The 22,286-nt window shown below is 46.6% G+C and overlaps 1 protein-coding gene across 6 annotated transcripts in view; it reads right to left on the bottom strand.

Annotated features, from left to right (window-relative positions):
• PRDM16 (PR/SET domain 16) overlaps window positions 1–22,286 on the bottom strand; it is a 445,576-nt gene that overhangs the window by 17,291 nt on the left and 405,999 nt on the right. For 4 of the 6 annotated variants that reach the window (XM_083452058.1, XM_083452060.1, XM_083452062.1 and 1 more), the window contains exons 6-12: window positions 20,456–20,654; window positions 19,819–19,966; window positions 18,705–18,858; window positions 15,124–16,528; window positions 11,685–11,772; window positions 6,198–6,367; window positions 4,798–4,875 (exon numbers count right to left, since the gene is read on the bottom strand). In XM_083452058.1, coding sequence (XP_083308184.1) covers window positions 4,798–4,875; window positions 6,198–6,367; window positions 11,685–11,772; window positions 15,124–16,528; window positions 18,705–18,858; window positions 19,819–19,966; window positions 20,456–20,654 — 2,242 coding nt within the window. The remainder of the gene's footprint in view (window positions 1–4,797; window positions 4,876–6,197; window positions 6,368–11,684; window positions 11,773–15,123; window positions 16,529–18,704; window positions 18,859–19,818; window positions 19,967–20,455; window positions 20,655–22,286) is intronic. The other 2 variants (XM_083452059.1, XM_083452061.1) reach the window with 1 other exon arrangement.

The following is a 22,286-nucleotide window of genomic DNA, read 5'->3' as shown; positions in this document are numbered from 1 at the left end:
ACGTGAACCTGAGGCACATATAAGCTTGTTAACATAGTAAGAAATCGTGGTTTCCTATTACATCTGAACTAGGCTACAGTGGACAGGGACTCTCAAAGCATGTGGTCTGCAACACAGGGAAAGCCATTGCTATTGCCCTCCAACAGAAACACACAGGTGTGTATCCAGTCCTACTCAGAGTGAAATGGGTGGAGGTGGCTAAATTAGGCCAGTTAATTTCAGTTGGTCTACTTTGGAGTAAGACATAGGACTTGGCCATGCAAATATAACGTTTCAAGTGTGTTTTAAGTGCATTATACAGATGTGACACTAGATGGCGATGGTGAACTCATGGCAATTTCAATATATTTTTTAAAACGCTTTTTTTAAAAAAAGCATTTTCACAGTGTTTTTAATATGTGTCTAGATTCCACCACAGTGGCTACAAACCACATGCCCTATACCCAAAGCTCCTAGTCAACCAATCGTCCTGGTCCCATCCATCCCTGCTCTGCCATGAATCTCACTGGGTGACCTTGAGTTAACCACTGTCTCTCATCCTAACCTGCCTCACAGGATTGTTGTGGGGATTAAATGAGGATGGGGAGAAGCATGTCTGCCACCTTGAGCTCCTTGGGGGAAAAGCTGGGACATGAGGCTCTTAATCTGAGGGTCATGGGTTCAAGCCCCACATTGGGCAAAATATTGGGCTACTTGTGACCCTTATGGTCCCTTCCAACACTAAAATTTTACAATTCTATGAAATATATTTCCACCATATCTGTTGCTGAGATCCATGTCTCTTTCCTTTCTGGGCCACCAAATTCCTGGAACTGTAAGGACTTCCTGGAACTATAAGGACTTTGGGAAACATTTGAGTCACACCTCTGTTCCCGACAACAGGAGTGAGGAACCTCCTTCATTCCCTGGATGGGTTTAAAGCGGAACAGAAAAAATGGAAAGACGTTCTAGCTTCCTTAAGAGACAAAAAAAGGTACGCAGGTCATGATCCAATGGTCCATCACCTATATTATTTGCGGGCACCGTGTGCCATTTAAAGCATATTTTCCTCTTCCTTTTGTTAAAAAAATAATAATTGATGACTTCAAAGAGCCTTGTGCAAATTAAGAAAAAGCACCCATTGCCTATCTGTTCCGGAAGTCTTTGAAAAGTTACTCTGGACAGCCCCTTCCTTGAGCTGTGAGTGATGGGCACAGAAGTTAGGATACAGTTTAGATAATTACCTTGCTTAAAAAAATCAAAACCAGAGGAAGATGTTAAGAAGGCTGTATCTCACGGCTGAGCATACGAGGAATGAGGGGAAACAGTTATTGGGTTATATGAGTTCTCAGAGGGGTCACTGTGCTGTTTTTAATCACTGACCTAGACAAAGAGAGGGGCTGGCTTTGCATTCAGAGAAGCAGGAGGCCTGAACTGAAACTTCACAATTTCATGAATAGTTTCAGAAATCTTTCCCATTCTCAGGTTCTTCCTGAACTGTTGGGGAAGAATTTCCAGTCCTCCCCTGGAGAGGATGTAGAGATAGGGTCTACCCCAGATTTGCCACCCATGAATTTGAGATGCAAGTGTGGACCCAGTTTCAACAGAGTTTGATATTATCTTAATCTTATTGCAGGAAGCAATGGGGCTTAGCCCCTACTTTTCCTCACCTAGACCAATAGACATAGGAAGATAGGAAGCTACTGTGTATCGGTCAGTCTAGCTCAGGACAGACCACTCTGACTGGCAGTGGCTTTCCACACTTTCATAAGGGAGCTGAATTCTACCTGGAGAATAGATGCTCTACCACTGAGCTATGGCTTCCTCCACCCCCACCAATGTATTAGCTGGGGTTGATGTTGAGTTGTAGACTTTGGAGAACACCAGCTTGCAGAATGCTGCTGTTGGGAATCTCCCTGTCTTTCTCTTTATTCATTTGCTTTAATTGGTTTTTTTCTCTCTCCAATTGATACAGAACATTGCATTGCCATTGAGCATGCTCACACACCATTGACTTTTTGAGATTTGCTTCTTTTTCAGAGAGGGGATGCTCCTGCAAACCTTGCCAGCAACATCTGGAGGGTCGTAGTTTCCCCCACCTTTGCCTATACACATTTGCCAGGGAGTACACTGCAGTGAAGTCAAAGAATTGTAGAATTGTATGACTGGAAGGGACCCCAAGGGTTATCCAGTCCAACCCCCAGCAATGCAGGAATCTCAGCTAAAGCATCCATGACAGAAGGTTGTTGTTGTTGTTGTTGTTATTTATTATTCCCCAGCCACTCTGGGCAGCTTCCAACAGAATATTAAAAACACAATACAGCACCAAACATTAACAACTTCCCTAAACAGGGCTGCCTTCAGATGTCTTTTAAAAGTTTATTTATTTGTTGTTTCTTCCTTTGACATCTGATAGGAGGGCATTTCACAGGGCGGGAGCCACTACCGAGAAGGCCCTCTGCCCGATTCCCTGTAACTTTGCTTCTCACAGTGAGGGAACCGCCAGAAGGCCCTCGGTGCTGGACCTCAGTGTCCGGGTAGAACGATGGGGGTGGAGACACTCTTTTGGATATACTGGGCCAAGGCCATTTAGGGCTTTCAAGGTCAGCACCAACACTTTGAATTGTGCTCAGAAACGTACTGAGAGCCAATGCAGGTCTTTCAGGACCAACCTCTGCTCAAAAACCTCCAGAGACGTTGTTGGGGTTTACATAAGAGTAGAATCATCAGAGTTGGAAGGGAACACAGGGTTCATCAACTCCCTGCAACTTAGGAGCCACAGAATCCATGGCAGCAGACATGCCCAGGATTGCCCTGGGAATTGGGATTGGAGCAAAGTTCATCAACTCAGCTCTGCTTTGCTTGCCCTGAAGTTCCCGCTCACTCACAGGCAGGTGCTTGATTAATCTCTTCAGATTAAATAGGCCAACAAAGGAACTACTTAAGCAGCTGAAGGCCGGGGAGGGGGGCGTTCCAAATATATGAGCTAGAACCTAGCAATGGGCTTCTTCCTGCCCAGGCCAAGCCAGAATGCTTTCCAAGGAGCCATTTGTTTTGCTAAAATTAGAAGCCAACATTGCGAAAAGAAAAGAAAAAACCCAACAGTGGCCCTTGCTCTTTTCAAAACGCCACCTTCCCTCTCCGGAGTGCCATTACTATGCAGGATTGCCCAGAAGTCAAACCTTGATTGCTAAAAAATAATAAAAATGCACAGACTTTCCCCAACCCCGTTTCTGGGAGAGGACCAGACCAAATACAACTTTATTTTGCTAACTTATGCTAAGTATCAAAGTCTCCTTTTTTGGAAGAAAAATGGACTGAACAAGCTGTGAATGATCCGATGTGTGCTTTGGGCTCCGGACAAGGGAACACGGCAGCATTCATCTCCTTCAAACAGCCAAACAGCCCAACAGACAGATTGGGAGCGGGGAAGCAACTGCAGAATGTGCATGGGGGCGAGGCAGTGGCCATGGAAGCAGGTCTTGACCAAAATGAAAAATAAAACAAAAAACCCTAGCGCAGAGCTGAAAGCTCCCTTGAGGACAGGGGCAGGGCTTTGGGGTGAAAACTGGAGACCTCGCTCTGCTGATGGAGAAGGAGGCTCCCCCAAACGCAACAGGGCCAGCTGAAAACATTTTAAAGTAATTGACACATGTCAAGTATACTCTATCCCTGACCAAGGTCCCCAGGATTCTCAGAGAACCCAAGGTGTGCCTGAAAACCAGACACTCTTTTGTGAGTCCCATACTATGAGCATTGGGATGTGGGTGGCACTGTGTGTTAAAACACAGAGCCTAGGCCTTGCCAATCAGAAGGTTGGCGGTTTGAATCCCCGCAATGGGGTGAGCTCCCATTGCTCGGTCCCTGCTCCTGCCAACCTAGCAGTTCGAAAGCATGTCAAAGTGCAGGTAGATAAATAGGTACCGCTTCGGCGGGAAGGTAAACAGCGTTTCCGTGTGCTGCTCTGGTTTGCCCGAAGCGGCTTAGTCATGCTGGCCACATGACCTGGAAGCTGTATGCTGGCTTCCTCAGCCAATAAAGCGAGATGAGCGCCGCAACCCCAGAGTCGGTCACGACTGGACCTAATGGTCAGGGGTCCCTTTAGCTTTACTATTTATTAATTTCTAGGGTCTCGCTCCCCCCAATCTATAACACTATAATAGAGTGGTCCTCCACAAGCTCTTTCCTTCTTCTCCGCCACTTCTTTTATCCTTCCTTTGCTTCAGACCACCTCTTTCTTCCTGCTATAGCTACTTTTATGCCCACTCTCTTTCACACACACCCCGCTGGCAAATCATCTCAAGAAATGGTTGAAATCCAATCTCCGCCTCCTCCCAAAATTGGGCTGAAATTTCTCTTTACACAGCACCATTATGAAAAACTGCCATTATCCTAATAAGTTTAACTCAAGAGTAAACCCATTGAAATTAATGGGCCTACATCAGTCATGCCCATTAATTTCAATGGATAAAACTCTTAGAAATTATCAGGGTTGTAGAGCTCCACCCCAGCAGATATTTTGCGGCTTATCTTCTGCTCCACACTGAACTCTAAAAGGGCACTTGTGGTAGAGAGGCCCTGAACATGGAGGCTCCATTCTGAGGCATCACAGCTAATGCTTATCTGCTGTGAGTCTGCTAGGTTCATCTACGCTGAGTCGCCATCCCATGATCCTGTGGCAATCAGTTCCACAGATAAATCAGGCTTCTTGATATTTGCCCCAAACCTTTCTTGCTGATAATTCTCTTCAGAAAAAAAAGTCTATATTGACTGTTTCCCGCTGTTTGTCCTGAGATTTAAAGCGACGTTCTCCCTTACCTATAAGGTTGCTCTCCTGTGTGTGTCCGCAGATGTCTCGTCAGGTTTGCTGAACGCGGGAATATTTTACCACAGTACCTAGGAGGCGAGAAGACAGTGAAGTTCATACCCTAGTCTTATGGCTATCGCAGGAACAGATACTCTACCACTGAACAACAGCCTTCCTCTATGGCCCTTTGCTATAAAGGTGTGATCCAGAGATTACTAACTGGCATGAAGGGGGTAGAGGGAATCTCAAGCAAAGAAATCAGAAAGAGGAAGAGGCTGTTTGTTTCCTTTTCTTGGATCAGGGGTCACCAACAGGGTGCCCATGTGTGCAATAGCATCCTTGAGGCTTCCTCCTGTTGCCCATGAAGCGTCTGAGCCCCCTGACACCACAACACCGTGCCCCCTTGTCTACAAGTTGGTGAGGCGGCTTACCTTCTTTCCCCTCAACAAGTCGACAGAGCAGAAGGAGGAAGTCGGGAAAGTGATGCTCTTTCCCACTTCCTCTTTCAACTCTATGGGCTTTTCAAGGCTCATATCAATGCTAATGGATTGCTTGCAAAAGGGCAGCGTGTGGGGACACTCTTTCTACCTCTCTCTGGTGATCTGAAGGAGGAGAAAAGTGAACAGAGAGAGTAGGACCAGCGACACACGATCAAAAATCCCAAATGTGCCCACTGGCCTAGAAGGATGGCAATCCCTGTCCCAGATCTTGCATCCCAACTCAAGCCGAGCCTTTTCTCTCTTCTTGTTCTTTGCAACAGCTGCTGACGGCCCTTAGCTTCTTCTTTTTTAAAAAAATCAATTTTATTGATTTCCCAATAAAAACAGCCAATCAACATGCCCACATCATAATCCAATTTAAAAAAAAACTAAAAAAAAAAGGACCAAATTGTAATCCAAATTTTAATTATTAATTTTTCCGGGCTCCCCATAGTCTGGACCTCTGAAGCATATCTCCAAATCTTCAGTCCCGCCTCCTTTCGTTGTTTTCGTATTTCCCACATCCCGATCTTAACGCTTTAAAGTTCTCCGTCCCTGGCTCTACGATTCTCAGTCATGTCAAAAATCATATATCCTTTCGTCCGTCAAATACAGCTTTAGTTGTATATATATCTTTTTTCAACGGTCTGACTGTTAAGTTGTGGGTGAACATATCAGACGACACAGCGATTCTTCAAACAGCTCTTGTTTATTCACAGACCAGAACAGAACTGAACTGAAGGGTTCAGCCAGCCTGCTTATATAGAGCTCCACTAGAACGCAACAGTAACTATTTTCTGTAACTATCCAATCACTGAACGTCACTTTCGATCCCTTATTTGCATATGTGGACCTGAACTATCTACAGTATCCCCCTGCTGGCCCAGGGTGAGAACTTCAGTACATAACACTGACGGCCCTTCGCTTCTTACCTGCAGGTATAGCGTTCTTTGCCCTTGCGCAAAATGGGGTCAGACAGCGTTGGGGGCGGCGACCGGAAGTTGAAGGGATGGTGCGGGAGGGGCTGCAAGGAAGCGCCGGCGTCCGCCTTCATGGCTGCAAAGCTCTCCAGTTTCTCCGTCATGGTTTCTATTGCCGACATCTGTTCAGAGAAGGCGGAAGGTTTGTCACCCGTAGTGGCCATCACAGTTTGTTTATAGATTTTGAACAAGCAGGGTGGTGGCGTGATTTTAGATTCTACCAACCAGGCAGGCCTATAAGCATCTATCAGATTTATCTAGCTATCTATCTGTCTATATCTATCAGATCTATCTATCTATCTATCTATCTATCAGGCCGAGTCAGGCCTAGCCACTCCACTTCCTTGATTTTAATGAGATATTGCTCTGGAGTTCTTCTGCACATTATATGATGTAAGGTGCAAACATTTAGATCAGACCAGGCTGCAGGAGCCGGTCTGCTGCTTTATCATCACCTAGGGGTGGGTGAATGTTTCAGTTTGTCTCATTTTCCTATTACTACTACTACTATTAGTAGTAGTATTTATTGAATTTATATACCGCCCTATACCCGAAAGTCACAGATAAGATCAAGATAAAAATCACAATATATATAATACAAATAAAAACAACAACCCAGTAACACCCCCCCCCTCTACCTTTCAGCTCTCCACATTTTCACATTAGTGTGCGATGATGCTGATGATGATATCCTCATGAAAATTCACCAGCATTTTAGCCATTTATCTTAATGTAATGTATTTTTATTATACTAGTTTTGCCAATGTACGCGTTTATGTGCACACTTTCTCCTAGTGCATGCATCTTTTAAAACATGTGACTTGGCTGCAGAAACTGCATTGCAAAATTCAGAGAGGTGTGTTTCAGTGCACACATGCTTTCAGACTCTGCAATTTAGGTAAGTTGGCCTTTCAGTGAGAACCATCCTGTCCCCACTCCCAACTTGTTTTTTCTTCCAAATGTTCCTCCCATGTAGAAACCTGCAATAACTAGCACACTGGAGTCTGTGCTAAACATCTCTTCCTTATAGCTGGTTAACATTGTTCTGCAGGGGAAACAGCCCAATAAAGTAAAGCGAAATGGTTGCCCTGTAAGATAAATCTTTGCTGTGTTAGGCCAAGAGCTAGGCGATTAAAAACTGTCTTAATGGTATCATTATGCGGGAAGGAAAGAGGCTGAGCAGGGTGAAAGGCTCAGAATTAAGAGTCCAGTGTTGTGGACGGGAGGTCACACTTTTGATGGTAGGAGGGATCTTTCAGTCACAAAACAAAGTGCTCTGTTGGGCACCTGGGAGAGCTGGCATTTGCCATGTTCCTGCTCTGTTGAAATGGGACTGGAGATAATGCCTAAGAATGCATACCACTTCTAATGACAGACGGATGTGCCAAATTCAGCTTCTCCGAAGTGTGAAGTCAGTGGCTTTACATTAAAGTGTACAACATGTACAGTCTCTCCCCCCCCCCCGATTCCCTCCTACCTCTCTCTTTCTCTCTCTCTGTGTGTGTGTGAAAGAGAGAGAGAGAGAGAGAGAAAGAGAGAGAGAGAGAGAGAATGACTAAGAAAATAGGAGAGAAGGGAAGGGGGGGAGAGGCAGAGACAGAGAGAATGAGTAAGAAAAATAGGAAAGGAAGGGGAAGGGGAGAGAGAGAGAGAGAAGGAAAGAAAACAAGGGACAACATTAAGGAAGGAAGATAGAGAGTGCTGTCCTGAACATTGAGGTATAAATTGCAGAAGGTTGACAACCAATCATAAACCTTAAAAAAGAAAATAAAAGGAGTCCCATAAAAGCCATTTTGTGTTATTTAATAGAACAGATCCTAGGCCTGTATGATAATAGCGCAAGGGAACAGAGGGCCAGCCCCCGCTGCCAGTCATGTAACAAAACCGAGCGGGTTGCAAAACACTTGGTGGATCTCGTCGAGGGTTCTTTTCACTCAGCCCTTTACCGGAATACCTGGTGCCGGCTTTTGTCGCTCCCTGCTCTTTTGGCACTTAATCACAGAGGGTTTGCCAGTGTGAGATGTCGTGGGCTTGTTCGACAATTCTAAAGGCAGGCCCTGGCCTCTCCGTTTGGCAGCAGCATTTGCTATTTAAGGCAGGAGCAACCGGTTCGAAATGACAAATAGAGATGAGGAAGAAAAGAAAAGCAGAGAAGAGGAAGAAGGAAAGACAGTCATCGGGGTGGGGGCGGGGGGGGGGCTTGCCAATAAGCAATCAGAAAGGCTTGCCAATGATTTGTGCAGGCAGAAGTTCATTCAAAACAGATCATGCTGGAGTCGTACAAAAATCAGTGAAGGGGGGAAAGCCTTCTTTTGTTTATATCCCTTCCTGCCCCTTACAAAACAAAAGAGAGATACATGACATGTTTTCAGAAATTCCAGCATGGGAATCCAGCATATATATATATTTATGTTATTGTCCTTGGTTTCCAAAAGCTAGTGGTCTCCAAAATGTCAGATTTTGTACAAATCAGCATTGACAAAGCATTAGGAGTTGGGTATCAAAAAGAGCTGTCCATGGTTAGCTCACCTGTGGTCCTCCAGAGGTTGTTAGACTACAACTTCCATCGCCCCCGACATTTAGCCATGCTGGTGGGGGTGCTGATGGAAGGAGGAGTCCAACAATGTCTGCAAAGCAGCCCCATGTTGACTATCCCAACCTTATGCTGATATTTTGCTGTTGACAAATAGCACTTGCAAGGAAATGCCACAGCATGGATTTCAAGGGTTTTAGACAGATAGACTTGTCCCCTTCTAGGAATGTTCCAGGAGTGAGGAACCTTGGTCCCAGGGGAAAAATGTGGCCTCCGGAACCTCTCTCTGTGGCCCCTGCACTTCTCCTCAGGCCACACCCCTCCCTGGCCCTGATTCATACTCTCCTCAAGTGCTTTTGCCTAGCTGGAAGCTGTCCAGCTCAGGCTGAAATGGTCCCTACCCCTTGAACTATGGGCACACAATTTAAGCAATTAATCCACATTGCACTGCAAATTACAGCCAGGAAATGGTGTCAGGGACAGCTGGGTCTGTGTGCAGCACCCCGATGTGGTGAAGCTTTGAGATGCGTATAGAACCTACCCGGTGAAATAGCTTCCGCCATTGACTGTGCTCACTGAAGGTGTATATTGGACCTTCCTGGACAGGAAGTAGTTTAAGAGGACTTCCTGTTCTTGTTGATCCTTGATGGAACAAACGTCTTCCTGAACTCTGCTGTGTCCCTGTATCTGGTTATGCTTTAGTCTCGACTTGGTTTGCTCTTTGCTCTTGCCTCCTTGGGTTTTTTTTATTTGCTTTCTGGTCCTGACAACTAGCCGCTCTTCTGGCTCCCAGCTCCCACTACTCTGCTTCTCACAGTTAGGGATGGGCAAGTCTGTCCATTTTTGTTCCTCTCAATTTCTAATTTGTTCCAACTTTAAGTTCAGTACTCCACATTTCCACACCAGTTTGTGGGATTATTATTATTATTATTATTATTATTATTATTATTATTATTATTAGGCCTTCGTGAAAATTCACCAGCAAATTTATTGCAATGTTTATGTACAATTTTGCACATTTTTGCAAAGCAATTTCCCCTAATACAAGGCACTCTTAATGTTATAATCACAGATATCTGCCTCTTTATGGACACTTTGTCCCAGTATATGACTTACTTGGCTCGGGAACTACACTGCAAAATTCGGAGGAGTGCCAATTTCAATGAATGGCTTTGTTTCATTTCACGTATTGTTTCAGAAAGTGTGAATTAGGTGGGTTCACCTTTATATGCAAGCTAAATCAAGTTTCTTTCAAGTTTCTTTCAACTTTCAAGTTTCTTCCCCATCCAGACCCACAACCTAGTCCTATCATTCAAGAGGTTCACAGCACCACTCAGTCAAGAAGCTTGTTGGATGACCATCAGAGACACACTATGACCATCAGAGACACACCCTACTTCACAGGGCTGTTGTGAGAATCGAATGGGTGGGTGAGTGTGAATGAGGGATTCATACATGCTGCCCTGGGCTATTTGGAGGAAAGGTGGTTTGGAAAAAAATAAAGAACTTGTTGATAATGGTGATGGCGAGAACGACCACCATCATTGTATATATTCTGTTGACAGATACTAACTTGACAGACAACCAATGTGACAGATGTTTTCCACGGTCCAAATTTTATGAGATTGACTTTTAGACCCTTCTGCGCCCCCAGCACACAGTCTTTCTCGGAGCGCATAGCTTTCTCACCAGACTTTCTGGGACAGCTATCAGATAATTTTTCTCCTGCTATTCTAACCCACACAAACACAGGATGTCCCTGGCCAGTCTGTCACCATTGTAGGACCTCCTCAAATGGAAAATCGGGGGAAGTTATTAACCAAACTCTCAGGCTGAGACAAAACAATGAAGGAACTAAGTTTAGCTGTGAAAGCAAAACCATATCGGGCGGGAAAAGCTCCAGCCGCAAAACAATGGTTGTTGAGTACCCTGTAAATGAAACCACAGGGTAGACTCTTACTGTTTCCAACACAAGGTAAATTGGGATGTGACACTGATGGCTTGTGCTGTATCGCTAGCCCCTCTGCTTAAGGGATAGCAAATGTGCTTAAAGCTGAGAGTGAAGTAAGGGGCCCCTAATATGGTGGGACCCCTGTGCAGGGGCCTTATAGATCTTTTAGCAAAGTCATGGAAACACACAAGACCCTGCAGAATCACAAGACCCTGCCAATCTGCTCTTGATAGCACTAGGCCAATGGTCTCGTTCAATGAAACGTCATTTTTGTGTGCTCAGTTATGAGGGGCCTTAGAATAATAGAATAATAGAATTGTAGAGTTGGAAGGCACCATGAGGGTCATCAAGTCCAACCCCCTGCAATGGAGGAGTTTTTTTGCCCATCGTTGGGCTTGAACCCACAACCTTGAGATCAAGAGTCTCATGAGAACTTGCAAAGTACCTCAGAGCTTTGGGTGCTCTGAAAGGGCCTGGTGATCAAATAAGGCTAATAACAATAACAATAATGTTGTTGCTGTCAGGCTAGAAACAAGTGCCAGGCTGGGGTAGAACATTTATCTCTGGTGTGCTAGGTTTGCACTTGTGGGGGGACACACACACCCCAATAAAATTTATTTAAAAAATAAAATTTATTCTATTCTAACTTTTTGTGTGTGTGTTTTTGCAATGCCTTTTTGGGGCTGATTTTCTGAGTTGGAAACTGCTGCAAAATCCAGGGAATTGCAAAATGATGAGCTGTAGTCTCTGCCAGTCCTACTAAGAGTAGAAGTTAAGGAACATGATTAACTTAGGCCCAGTCATTTCAATGGGTCTACTCAAAGTAGGTCATAGCTGGATACAGTCCGCTGCTCTCATCCACACATCTGTCCGGGAAGTTCCAGACAAAGTCGGTTCTCATCAAACTGCATCAAAGTCAAATATAACATTATTTTTTTTAAAAAAATGGTCTTACCTGGGGATGAAAAAGCAGCGGGGATGGTCTCAGATACTTCTCCTTCAATGCGCCCACTGAATCTACCACCTTCCGCTTCTCCACCCTGCTGGACAGCAATACAGAGGGTTACATACCTCACAGGGCCTCCAGGGAAAACCAGAAGAATCATAGAATTGTAGAGCTGGAAGAGACCACGAGGACCATCTAGTCCAACCCTCTGCAATGCAGGAATCTTTTGCCCATGAGACTTGAACTCACAAACCTGGGATTAAGAGTCCTATGCTCTACCAACTGAAATAAGAATATATGTATATATAATCTACCCTTCCTGGTTTCTGCCAAGGGATGCCTTACTGTTGTGCCAGGATGATAACAATGGGCTGAAACAAACATTAATTCAACTCAGAGCAGGCCCATTCATGGTTTAAGAGCATGAGTGAAGGACCTCCAACCCAGGGGCCAAATGTGGCCCCCCAGGGCTCTCTATCTGGCCCTCACAACTTTCCCAAGGCCACACCTCTCACTGGTCCTGCCAAAGTGTTTCCACCTTGCTGGAATGTGTCCTTGAGCAGCAATAATATGTTACGGGTCCAACTTGCATTTCTCTATTTTCTGAGCTTGCCAGACTGCTAACTCATGGCATCCTCAGTTGGATTTACAACCTTTGACTTGTTTCTAACTTTGAAATCTACCCCCCCCCAAAAAAAGAACCCTCTACTAATCCTTCACATCTCCCAGGAACTCACTGAGCATGTCTCCCCCCCCTCCCCTGATCCATCTCATTCATCTGTCTTCTGCTCCTGTGCCGTTTCCTGCCTTTCTGTTTTGACTGGCAAAGCTTCCTCCAACCTCTGTTATTTTGGCACGTTTTCCAGCCCTTACGCAGAGGGGCTGGAATCCCACTGGAATAACTTCCATCTCTACTGTTACCGTCGCTATTTCCCAAGGAACAAAGCCGAAAATGGTCAGGGCCATTTTTCATACCTGGAATGGCATTCCTAGATGAGCATGATTGGGAGAGGCAATATAAAGCTTTGAGCAAAGTCCTTAGGATCTCAAGAGTGAGAACAAGGAAGCCAATCTGAAAAGAGATCTTGAGAAAACTCAAGTTCCTCTTCCTTACCCCCCCCCCCCAGTTTCTCAACAAGCCCAGCCAACATCACCTTGGCAGACAGTTCCTTGGCATCTTCCCATATTGACGTCATGGTTTTCCAAACTTCTCCACCGTGCATGATTTGCAGATCACTGTTTCTGGTTTCCTAATTTTGGACCCACTTGTCCTATTCAAGCCTACATACTTAAACCCTACACAATTCCCTCAAACAGTTGGATGGCATCTTGTACACCTCTTTCTGGCAACTCCTGCAGCCAAGCTGATGCCAAAGGTATTGCTCTGCTTTCCTTTGGACCACATCAGCGAGCTCAAGAGTGGGAGTTTGTCATCTGGGCAGCCCAGGACCTCCACACACACTGCCCAGGCTTGTGCCCCAGGGAGATCACTTTGGTGCTGCTAACACAGTGGTTTGACTTCACCCCTGGAGGAGCACAACCGTTGTCTCTCAAGGCAGATGAATGCCAACAACAATACTTAAGAACAACAACAACAAAAATGTAAGAAGAGCTTATCTGGCTAGTGCCCTTTACAGCTGTACCTTGATTTTTGAACAGTTTAGTTCATGAACAACTCAGAACTCGAACATCGCAAACCTGGAAATAGCTGTTCTGGTTTGCAAACTTTGCCTTGGAATCCGAACATCTGGTGCAGCTTCCACAGTTTCTGATTGACTGCAGGATGCTCCTGCAGCCAATAGGAAGCCACGCCTTGGTTTCCAAATGTTCTGGAAGTCAAACAGACTTCTGGAACGCATTCTGTTCAAAAACCAAGGTATGACTGTATCAGACCAAGAACAATCAGGAGTGCATGTGCTATATGTTTGATCAGAATAGATCCATTTAAATGGGTGGACCTAAGTTAGTTGTGCTCATTAATTTGCTACAAAAGAAGTTAAGGTAGCCTATGAGTTACATATACACCTATTGCACAGGCAAAAAAGCTTTAAGATGATAACTTGATGAAAACAATCTCCTAACCCAACAGTCAGCTTGTTTTCAAATGACTCTATCCATAGGAGTAAACTCCTAGGGTCTTCATGCCCCCCATAAAATATTTGAGGGGGCCAGGCCCCCCCAAAGTTAATGTGCATTGCTATTCAAATAGTTTGTGTGCACCGTGTCATGTGACCGATTATGCGGGGAGGGGCTTACTTGCCCCACTCTAAATATTTTATTTAACTTGGCACCCCTGACTCTATCTTCTGGTGGTGGGGGTGGCCATTGCTGGCAGAAGACTAAAATGTCTTCTTTTTTCAATTTGGAAAGAAATGTTTGCTGCAGCACATCATAAAAAAAGCAATTACACTTTTGGAGTCGTGCTCAAGTTGGTGTTCTGTTTTGTTTACCTGCCACGGAAGAAACCCTATTCATCAGAGCATGTCTGGCCACAGATATTGGCTTTGGAAAATATTTGCTTCATGCAACTGCACATTTTATTTCATTTTAATTGATCCATGTGTATTATGTTTGTCAATGTCACTGGATATGGAGATGAATCTATTGGCCACTGGGCTGAGGAACTGAGTTGTTTTTAACTAAAGTTATCGCTTCAATGTTAAGGACCCAGCGCCGTTCATTTCAATGAATAAAATGGAAATTAATGGGCCTAGTTCAGTCATGTCCATTAATTAAAGTGGGTCTACTTTGCACAGACTTTCATTGGATACAACGTGATATACAACATAACCATGTTGCAGCCACAGCTAACGGTCAACTTTTGTCAGGATGCTGTCAGGGGCTCCTGGCTGGTTGCTCAGGAAAGTATAAAGTTTCTTACCATCCTTTTTTTATTTCAGTCTTTACAGAGAGAAGCTATAGAACACAGCCTCTTGGGTACCAAGTGAATCTCCACCCCCCCCCCCGTCTCTCCCACTTCCTCATTCATCATTCTCATCGTCTCCTCTACGGGTGCTGCTATGAGCCCTCTGTTTTTGAGCTCTTTGCTCTCCTACTTTCAAGGCTCGCCAGGTTCTGGGAGATGGAGGCTCTGGAATGCTTTCTAGTGACGTGTCAGCTGGGTGTTGCTCTAGCTCTCCCATGATTTCCCAACTTCCCCCCTCATCTGCCTCTGAGCTGTGACCTCCCTCAAACCCCTGTTGCAAATCTACTGTCTTCCTCTTCCTTTGGTTAGGTTGGGGAGGCGGTCTCCACCATTCCCCTTCTGCCCAGTCCCTGAGAACTTTGCTGGCAAGTAGACCAGACCCGAGTGATTGCTTCACACACCAGGGTTGGGGTAACTCAGTAGCGGTGGCAACCCCAACCACTGCTTGCCACCACCGTTGTCGCTGGGGCTCAGTTGGCCTCAGTTGCAAACGCGTGCGATTAAGGCAGGCTATGTTAATACCTGTATATGGGGTCCATGAAAAAAGGAGACGGCTTGGCGTAATGCAGTGATGGCTGTGGCGGCATCTGAGCCTGAGAGATCTTGGGTAATACTTCACTGGCCAACAACTTCCTTTCTCCGTACACGTGGTTCCTCCGGGAGTCCCGGCTCCCATTCTGACTGGCCCGGATGCGGTTGCCGATGCTGAGATCCAGCGGCTGCTCCTCCCCGGACGGGTGAGCGGGCGGGACTTTGGGGGGCGGCAAGGCTGGCTTGATTTCTTTTGGCTTTGTGGTAAGGTCGAAGGGCGACTCGGAGCTGGTGCTGCCCAGTTTGTGAAGGTCCCTGGGCGACTTTGGTTCTGCCTTGACCAGCAAGCTGTGGTTGAGGGTGCGGTCCGTAAAAGGGTACAGCGAATGGGGAAAGTTGGGGAGAAACTGGAAGGGGAACATGGAATGGTACGGGAGGGAGCCCATCTTCTTCTCCTGCATCCCCATGAAGCCGGGCCCAAAATACTTCTCTGCGATGGAGGCGATGGCCTTGATGGAGTCATTGGCTGCTCCCGCCATGGGGAGGAGCTGCTCTTCGGGGGGAGGGAAGAAGGAATGCTGCGAGTAGAAGAGGGGGAGGTCGCTCATGTTGTTGGCGGAACTGGTGGGCACTGCGCCGCTGCCGAAATCCGGCTTGCTCTCGGACGGCTTGCTCTTCTCCTTCATTTTGTCCCGGTCGCTCTCTGCGTCGCTCTCCAGGTCAGACCCTGTCCCGGTGGTGGTATCCAGGTCCGTTCCTGTGGTGGTGTTGACGTCCTCAAAGTCGCTCGCGTCTGACATGTCGCTGGTCCTGGCCTTGAGCTTCTCCAGGTAGGAGTTGCCCAGGTTGCTGCTGTTGTAACGCTCCTCCCCGGAGGCAGGGTGGCCGCTGTTGCTCACGGCCGAGATCAGAGGGAGGGCTGGGTTGCCCAGGGGGCTGGGAAGTTTGGCATCTTGAGTGTGGTTGAGGGGGCTTTTCAGCAGCGGCGTGGGAGGTAATAAAGGGGGCCTGGGGTACAGCGAAGGAGGGAAGATGCCCGGGAACCCAGGGGCGAGGGATGGGAACGCTGGGGGAGCGGGGGAGAAGGGGAGCCCTCCAGGGTGCTGCCGGGATGGGAAGTAATCGCTGAACCCCAGGCTGGCATGGTTAAGGGCAGGAGATGGCTTGGATTTGTCCATCATTGAGCTGGGAGTGAGAGGCAAGCCTGGCCCAAATATCCCCCCGGGGTTGTAATGGTTCTTCCCCTCGCAGAAGCGACGGTGCTTGTTGAGTGAGGAGGTGGTGCTGAACATCTGGCCGCAGTCCTTGCACTTGATCTGGGTCCGGCAGTCGGCATGCATGCGCTTGTGGCGGCACAGGTTGGAGAACTGCGTGTAGGACTTGTGGCAGACCTCACCTAAAGCATCAACAGAAACCAAAACACCAAAACCCAATATGAAATTAATATGAAAGAACTGGTTGGAAATCAGGTGGTGTTTCATAATAAAGTCATGAGTAGGAGTTAGTTGGCTGAGTGATTGAGTGATATTTGTAAAGAAAAAGATCAAAGGAATGTATACAAAGCAGAAAGAAATGATATTATACAATGTAAACCTGTGTAAAAAAAGAATGTTATATCAAACAGTATAATGAGAAGGATGGGAAGGATTGTGCGGATGAGTACTTTTACTATGTAAATAACTTTGTCTCTTTTTAAAAAAATGGATTTCTTTGTTTCTTATCTTTGTTACTTCTTTATTTCTTTTTTTCTTTATAAATATTCTATTTTATATAATTATTTTTACCTGTTAAGAGATAGCACATAATGTTTGTATAGACATGCAAATCTTAATCAATAAATAATTGATAGGTTTTTTTTAAAAAAAGGACTTAATTGGATGCAACCTGAAACGATTGTTTGTTGTTGTTTTCTACTGGTTTTGGGTGCCATCCACCCACTGCTCAGCATGGGGGGATGGGGAGGAGTAACATAATTTTACATATAAATTGCAAACATAACCCCTCAGTGCTGTCTTGCCCTGGTGAGCCAGCAACTTCCCCAGTTCCCAGCAGCAAAGGATCTCGCAGCGAGCAAATTTGCAGAAATGCTGCATCCTAGAATTGTAGAGTTGGAAGGGACCTTAAGCGTCATCTAGTCCAACCTCCTGCAATGCAGCAATCTCAACATGGGGTTCCCCATCCAATTTGAAAGCACACCGGACCCTGCTTAGCTTTGCAAATGTGGTAGCAGTTTGATTGCTGCCCCTCATGTGAACCCGAAGTCGTACTTTGGCTTACCAAGCCTATTACCTCACTGGAAATATTGGCTGAGACAATTCCTTGTGTAGAAGATGACGGTCACATCCACACCATATGTTTAAAACACATCCACTGCACATTTAAAAAGCATGGGGCTTGTCCCAGAGAACCCTGGGAGCTGCAATTTACCCATCACAGAGATACAATGCCCAGCACAGTTAACAAACTACTCAGCCTTGTATACCTGAAGGAGGGTCTCCATCCCCATCGTCCAGCCTGGACACTGAGGTCCAGCTCTGAGGGCCTTCTCGGCCTTCCCTAAAGAATATAACACCGGTCCTAAAGGATCTTCACTGGCTCCCAGTATGTTTCTGAGCACAATTCAAAGTGTTGGTGCTGACCTTTAAAACCCTAAATGGCCTGGCCCAGTATACCTGAAGAAGTATCTCCACCCCCATCACTCAGCCCAGACACTGAGGTTCTCCTCTGAGGGCCTTCTGGTGGTTCCCTCACTGTGAGAAGCAAAACTACAGGGAACCAGGCAGAAGGCCTTCTTGGTAGTGGCACCCTCCCTGTGCAACACCTTCCCATCAGATGTCAAGGAGATGGAGAACTACACAACTTTTAGAAGTCATCTGAAGGCAGCCCTGTATAGGGAAGTTTTTAACTTTTAACGTTTTATTATGTTTTTATGTGTGCTGGAAGCTGCCCAGAGTTGGTTATTTCTGCCCAAGAAAGGGTGCAGGGATGAAGTAGGGAAGGGCTCATTGCACAGACACAGGAAGAGCCTCGTGGATCAGACCAAAAGGTCCCCATAGCTTGAGACATCTGCATTGCATGTAGAAGGTCCCAGGTTCAAAGACCGGCATCTCCAGGTAGGGTTGGGGGAGACTCCCCCTGAGTGAAAGCCTGGAGAGAGTCCCTGCCGGTCATTGGAGGCAATTCTGAGCTAGAGAGATCAATGGTCTGACTCTGTATAAGTCAGTTTCCTATGTTCCTAGGATTCGGGGGGGGGTGGCTTGTGGGTGTGGGTGGGGGGTGCGCTTGCTGCAACGAAACGCACGCAGGCAAAATTGGCCCGACTGACTGCAGAGTTCAGCTTTTAACCTGTCAAAAACAAAAAAACCCTGCCTCAAATGTTTACTGAAAAAACAGGAGCCGTGCGTGAAGTGGGGGGTGGGAATTGCGGCAGAATTTAATCTGGTGCTCTGACCTATAAAATTACAGCGGCTGCTGCTGGCAGAGGCCGGAGGGGGTGGCGGTGGAGGCTGCAGCTCAGGATATGTGCAATTATAGTGGCTGGCCCGCTCTCGGAGGCAGCCATGACAACTTACATATGAAAGGTTTGACAGTGCTGTGAATGTGCTTGTGCTGCTTTAAGCCGGAAGAAGTGGCAAAGGTTTTCCCACAGTCAGGGCAAGCGTGCGCCCGTGCGCCGACGTGCTGAGAACGGATGTGCCTCTGGAGGTTGCTGGGGTCAGTAAACACCTGGAAATAGGGAGTGCAGAAAGAGAGAGAGAGAGAGAGAACTTTTTTGAGGAACAAAGCCACATAAATTCATCTCACCGTGAAGTTCTGTTTACTGGCGACTTATTTATTTCATTTCATTTATATCCCACCTCCCCCCCCCCCCCACCAAGGAGCTTAGGGCAACATATGTGGTTCTGCCCCACCTCCTTTAATTCCCATCCCACAACAGCCCTGTGAGGTAGGGTTTATTTTTGAGATTAAAGTGTGTTTTTCACTTTTTTGCAGAACTGTTGCCAAGAGCAAGTCAGCAATAAATCATATGGAGTAAGTGAAGTTAACGCTTTATTGGAAGTATAAGGTCAGCTCAAGAGCACCAGGCCTAATGAGCACATCAACTCTTCTTAGTAGGTCTTGTGCCTAAGAGGCAGTTGTGGGGACTGAAGGTCCCTGCCTTCCCACAGCAAGTCTCCTCCTCCAAGCAATCTGAGACTGTGCCTGCATGTCTGTCTCTGTCCCTCCCTCTTCAAGCCTCTCCTAGTACTGCGACTCCATTGGTGAGGGGAGCCTGTTGTAGCAGGAGGGAGAGAAACCCTGGCTTCTTCACCAGCCTGACTCATCTCTGCTTCTTGGCCTCCCTCCTCTCTGCCTTCTGCACTTCTCTCTGCCACAGACTCTCCCAGCTCACTAAGCCGTTGCCTCCTTAGCTGCCAACCCCTCCACTTACTCCCAGTCTTCTCCCTCTGACCACTCATCTTCATCCCACCACCTCTTTCAGGGCTCTGAGCCTTCTTCCCTTGGGAGTTCCCCAGTGCCTCCCACCATTCCTCTGTGTCCAGCCAATCCATGGCATTTGTTTTATTTCAAAATAGTCTTCCTCTGTCCCTTCATTTCCCCATCTTCAAAGGAAGGTAGGGTTGATCCTCTTGAGTGGTTGGGACCACAACCAGAGTCAATCAATGGCGCCCATCACAGCCATACCTTTACACAGTTTTCACATTCAAATCGCTTGCCGCTGTCGTGCGACATCTGGTGACGAATCAGGTTTGATTTCCAGTTGAAGGCCTTCGGACACTGGTCACATTTGTACTCCCGTTCCTCAGTGTGGATGATCATGTGCTGTTCCAAGCTGAAAGAGAGAAATAGGTGGACATGTTGCACAGATACTACAGGTCTTCCCATTGCTACTAACTCTAGCAAGCCTAATTTTGAAAGAGGTCTAACAGGGTAAGAGGGCTACAGAAGAAGAAGAAGAAGAAGAAGAAGAAGAAGAAGAAGAAGAAGAGGAGGAGTTTGGATTTGATATCCCGCCTTTCACTCCCTTTAAGGAGTCTCAAAGCGGCTAACATTCTCCTTCCCCTTCCTCCCCCACAACAAACACTCTGTGAGGTGAGTGGGGCTGAGAGACTTCAAGGAAGTGTGACTGGCCCAAGGTCACCCAGCAGCTGCATGTGGAGGAGTGGAGACACGAACCCGGTTCCCCAGATTACAAGACTACCACTCTCAACCACTACACCACACTGGCACAGTAAACCTGGTGCCCCCCAGGTGTCCTGGACCAACTCCAACCAGCCCCAGCCAGGATGCTCAGCATCTCACTTGTTCCCAGGTGCATTACCTGTATTTGTTTGGGAACATCCTCTCACAATCCTTGCACTCGTGGACCTGCCCATCGGAAGCCCCTTCCTGCTTGATCTCCTCGCTGAGGGTCTCGTAGAGGGAGCTGACGGCATTGCAAGAGTATTTCTTGTGCCGCCTCATGTCCATCTTTGACTGGAAGAGTTCGTCGCAGTCCTCGCAGCGGTACGTGTGCACTTCTAAGGAAGGAAGGAAGAAGAAGAGTTTGGATTTGATAGCCCGCTTTATCACTCCCCTTCAGGAGTCTCAAAGCAGCTAACATTCTCCTTTCCCTCACAATAAACACTCTGTGAGGTGAGTGGGGCTGAGAGACTTCAAAGAAGTGTGACTGGCTCAAGGTTACCCGGTTTACAAGTCTACCACTCTTAACCATTACACCACACTGGCTGGAGCAGAGAACAGGACAAAATCAGAAGAGCCCTGCTGGATCAGGGCTGTTCAGCCCAGCATCTTGTTTTCCCAATGGCCAACCAGATGCTGAAGGAGACAGGGCTGGGGTCACCAACCTACATGGATTAAAACTCACAGAGCAGAGGGCTGGCTACTAGCTGTGATGACTATGCTCTGCCCCCACATTTGGAGACAGCAATGGTTCTGAACCCTGATTGCTGGAAACCACAGGAAGGGAGATCACTCTTGTGCTTGAATCCTGATTGCTGGCTTCCCAACAAGCATCTGGTTGGTCCCTGTGAGAACAGGATGCTGGACTAGATGGGACATTGGCCTGATCCAGCAAGGTTCTTCTTATGTAAAATGCTGATGAATTTTCACGAGGACTTCCCCGCCTCCTGCATTGCCAACTGATGTGGAAATGTGGTGAACGGAACTTGAGGCTGGAAGAATGAGAACCCAAAAGGAACGGATTTGCCTTGAGGCCTCCCCAAGCCATCTGGTTGGTCTCTGGGGAAACAGGACGCTGGACAAGAGGGGCCATTTGTCTGATCCAGCAGGCTCTTCTTATGGTTCTTCCTGTATCATAGAAGCGAGGAACCTTTCTATGTCATGCAAGTGGGACCAGAGCCAAAACGATATGCAAACAATATGCAATTGATTACACACACCCCTTTTTTATTTGTGTTGAAATGAATGGGGTGGAATGATGGAAAGACAATGCATCTTGCATTATTTACGCAATCAATTGCGTAATTTGTTCTGCAGGTTATCCAGGCTGCACAATTCTGGCCAGTGAGAGGAGTAACGACGGTCTTGGCAGAAGGCAAACTGCAGCAGGATGGAGACAGCGCTGCATGGGAATGCAGAATGGAAAACCTTCCTACTTCCCTAGCCCAGAGAGTTTAATCTGAAGGCAGACTTAAGGTGGGGGTGAGGCGGAGGGTGAACGAAAAGGCAGACATTGTCAGCAGCACTGACAAAATGTAGAGAGATGCTGAGCTAACCATTCACCAAGACCAAGATTAATTATGTCTTTCCAATGAGGAAAAAACCAGCCTTTTAGGTTTTCCAGGGATTCAAATATACATGTAAAAGGGGAAAATAAAAAAATAAAACTCTGTCCTCTGTTTAAATACGAAGTCGATTGCTAACCAGCCGCCACATGAGCAACTGAAGCCAAAGGGAATTCCGAGGCACTGCTCTCTCCGCGCAGTCAAGGGGAAGAAGCCAAATTCTTTGTTTTAAAGAAAAGTGAAGGGGGGAGGAGGGAGAGAGAGAAACCTTCTAACGCACATAATAAATTATTGTAGTCAAGGTCAAACAAATTAAAAGGAGGGCAGCTATTATTAAGTTTACAAGACAGCATCCTGACCAGAGTGCCAAACCAAACAATCGGCTTAGCGCTGTAAATTTTCCAG

The sequence above is a fragment of the Podarcis tiliguerta genome (genome assembly GCF_965153285.1).
Source record: "Podarcis tiliguerta genome assembly, chromosome: 8".
In the NCBI taxonomy this organism is placed as follows: Eukaryota; Metazoa; Chordata; class Lepidosauria; order Squamata; family Lacertidae; genus Podarcis; species Podarcis tiliguerta.
Note: the sequence above shows the minus strand (reverse complement) of the source record. Positions and strands in the feature narration are given on the sequence as shown.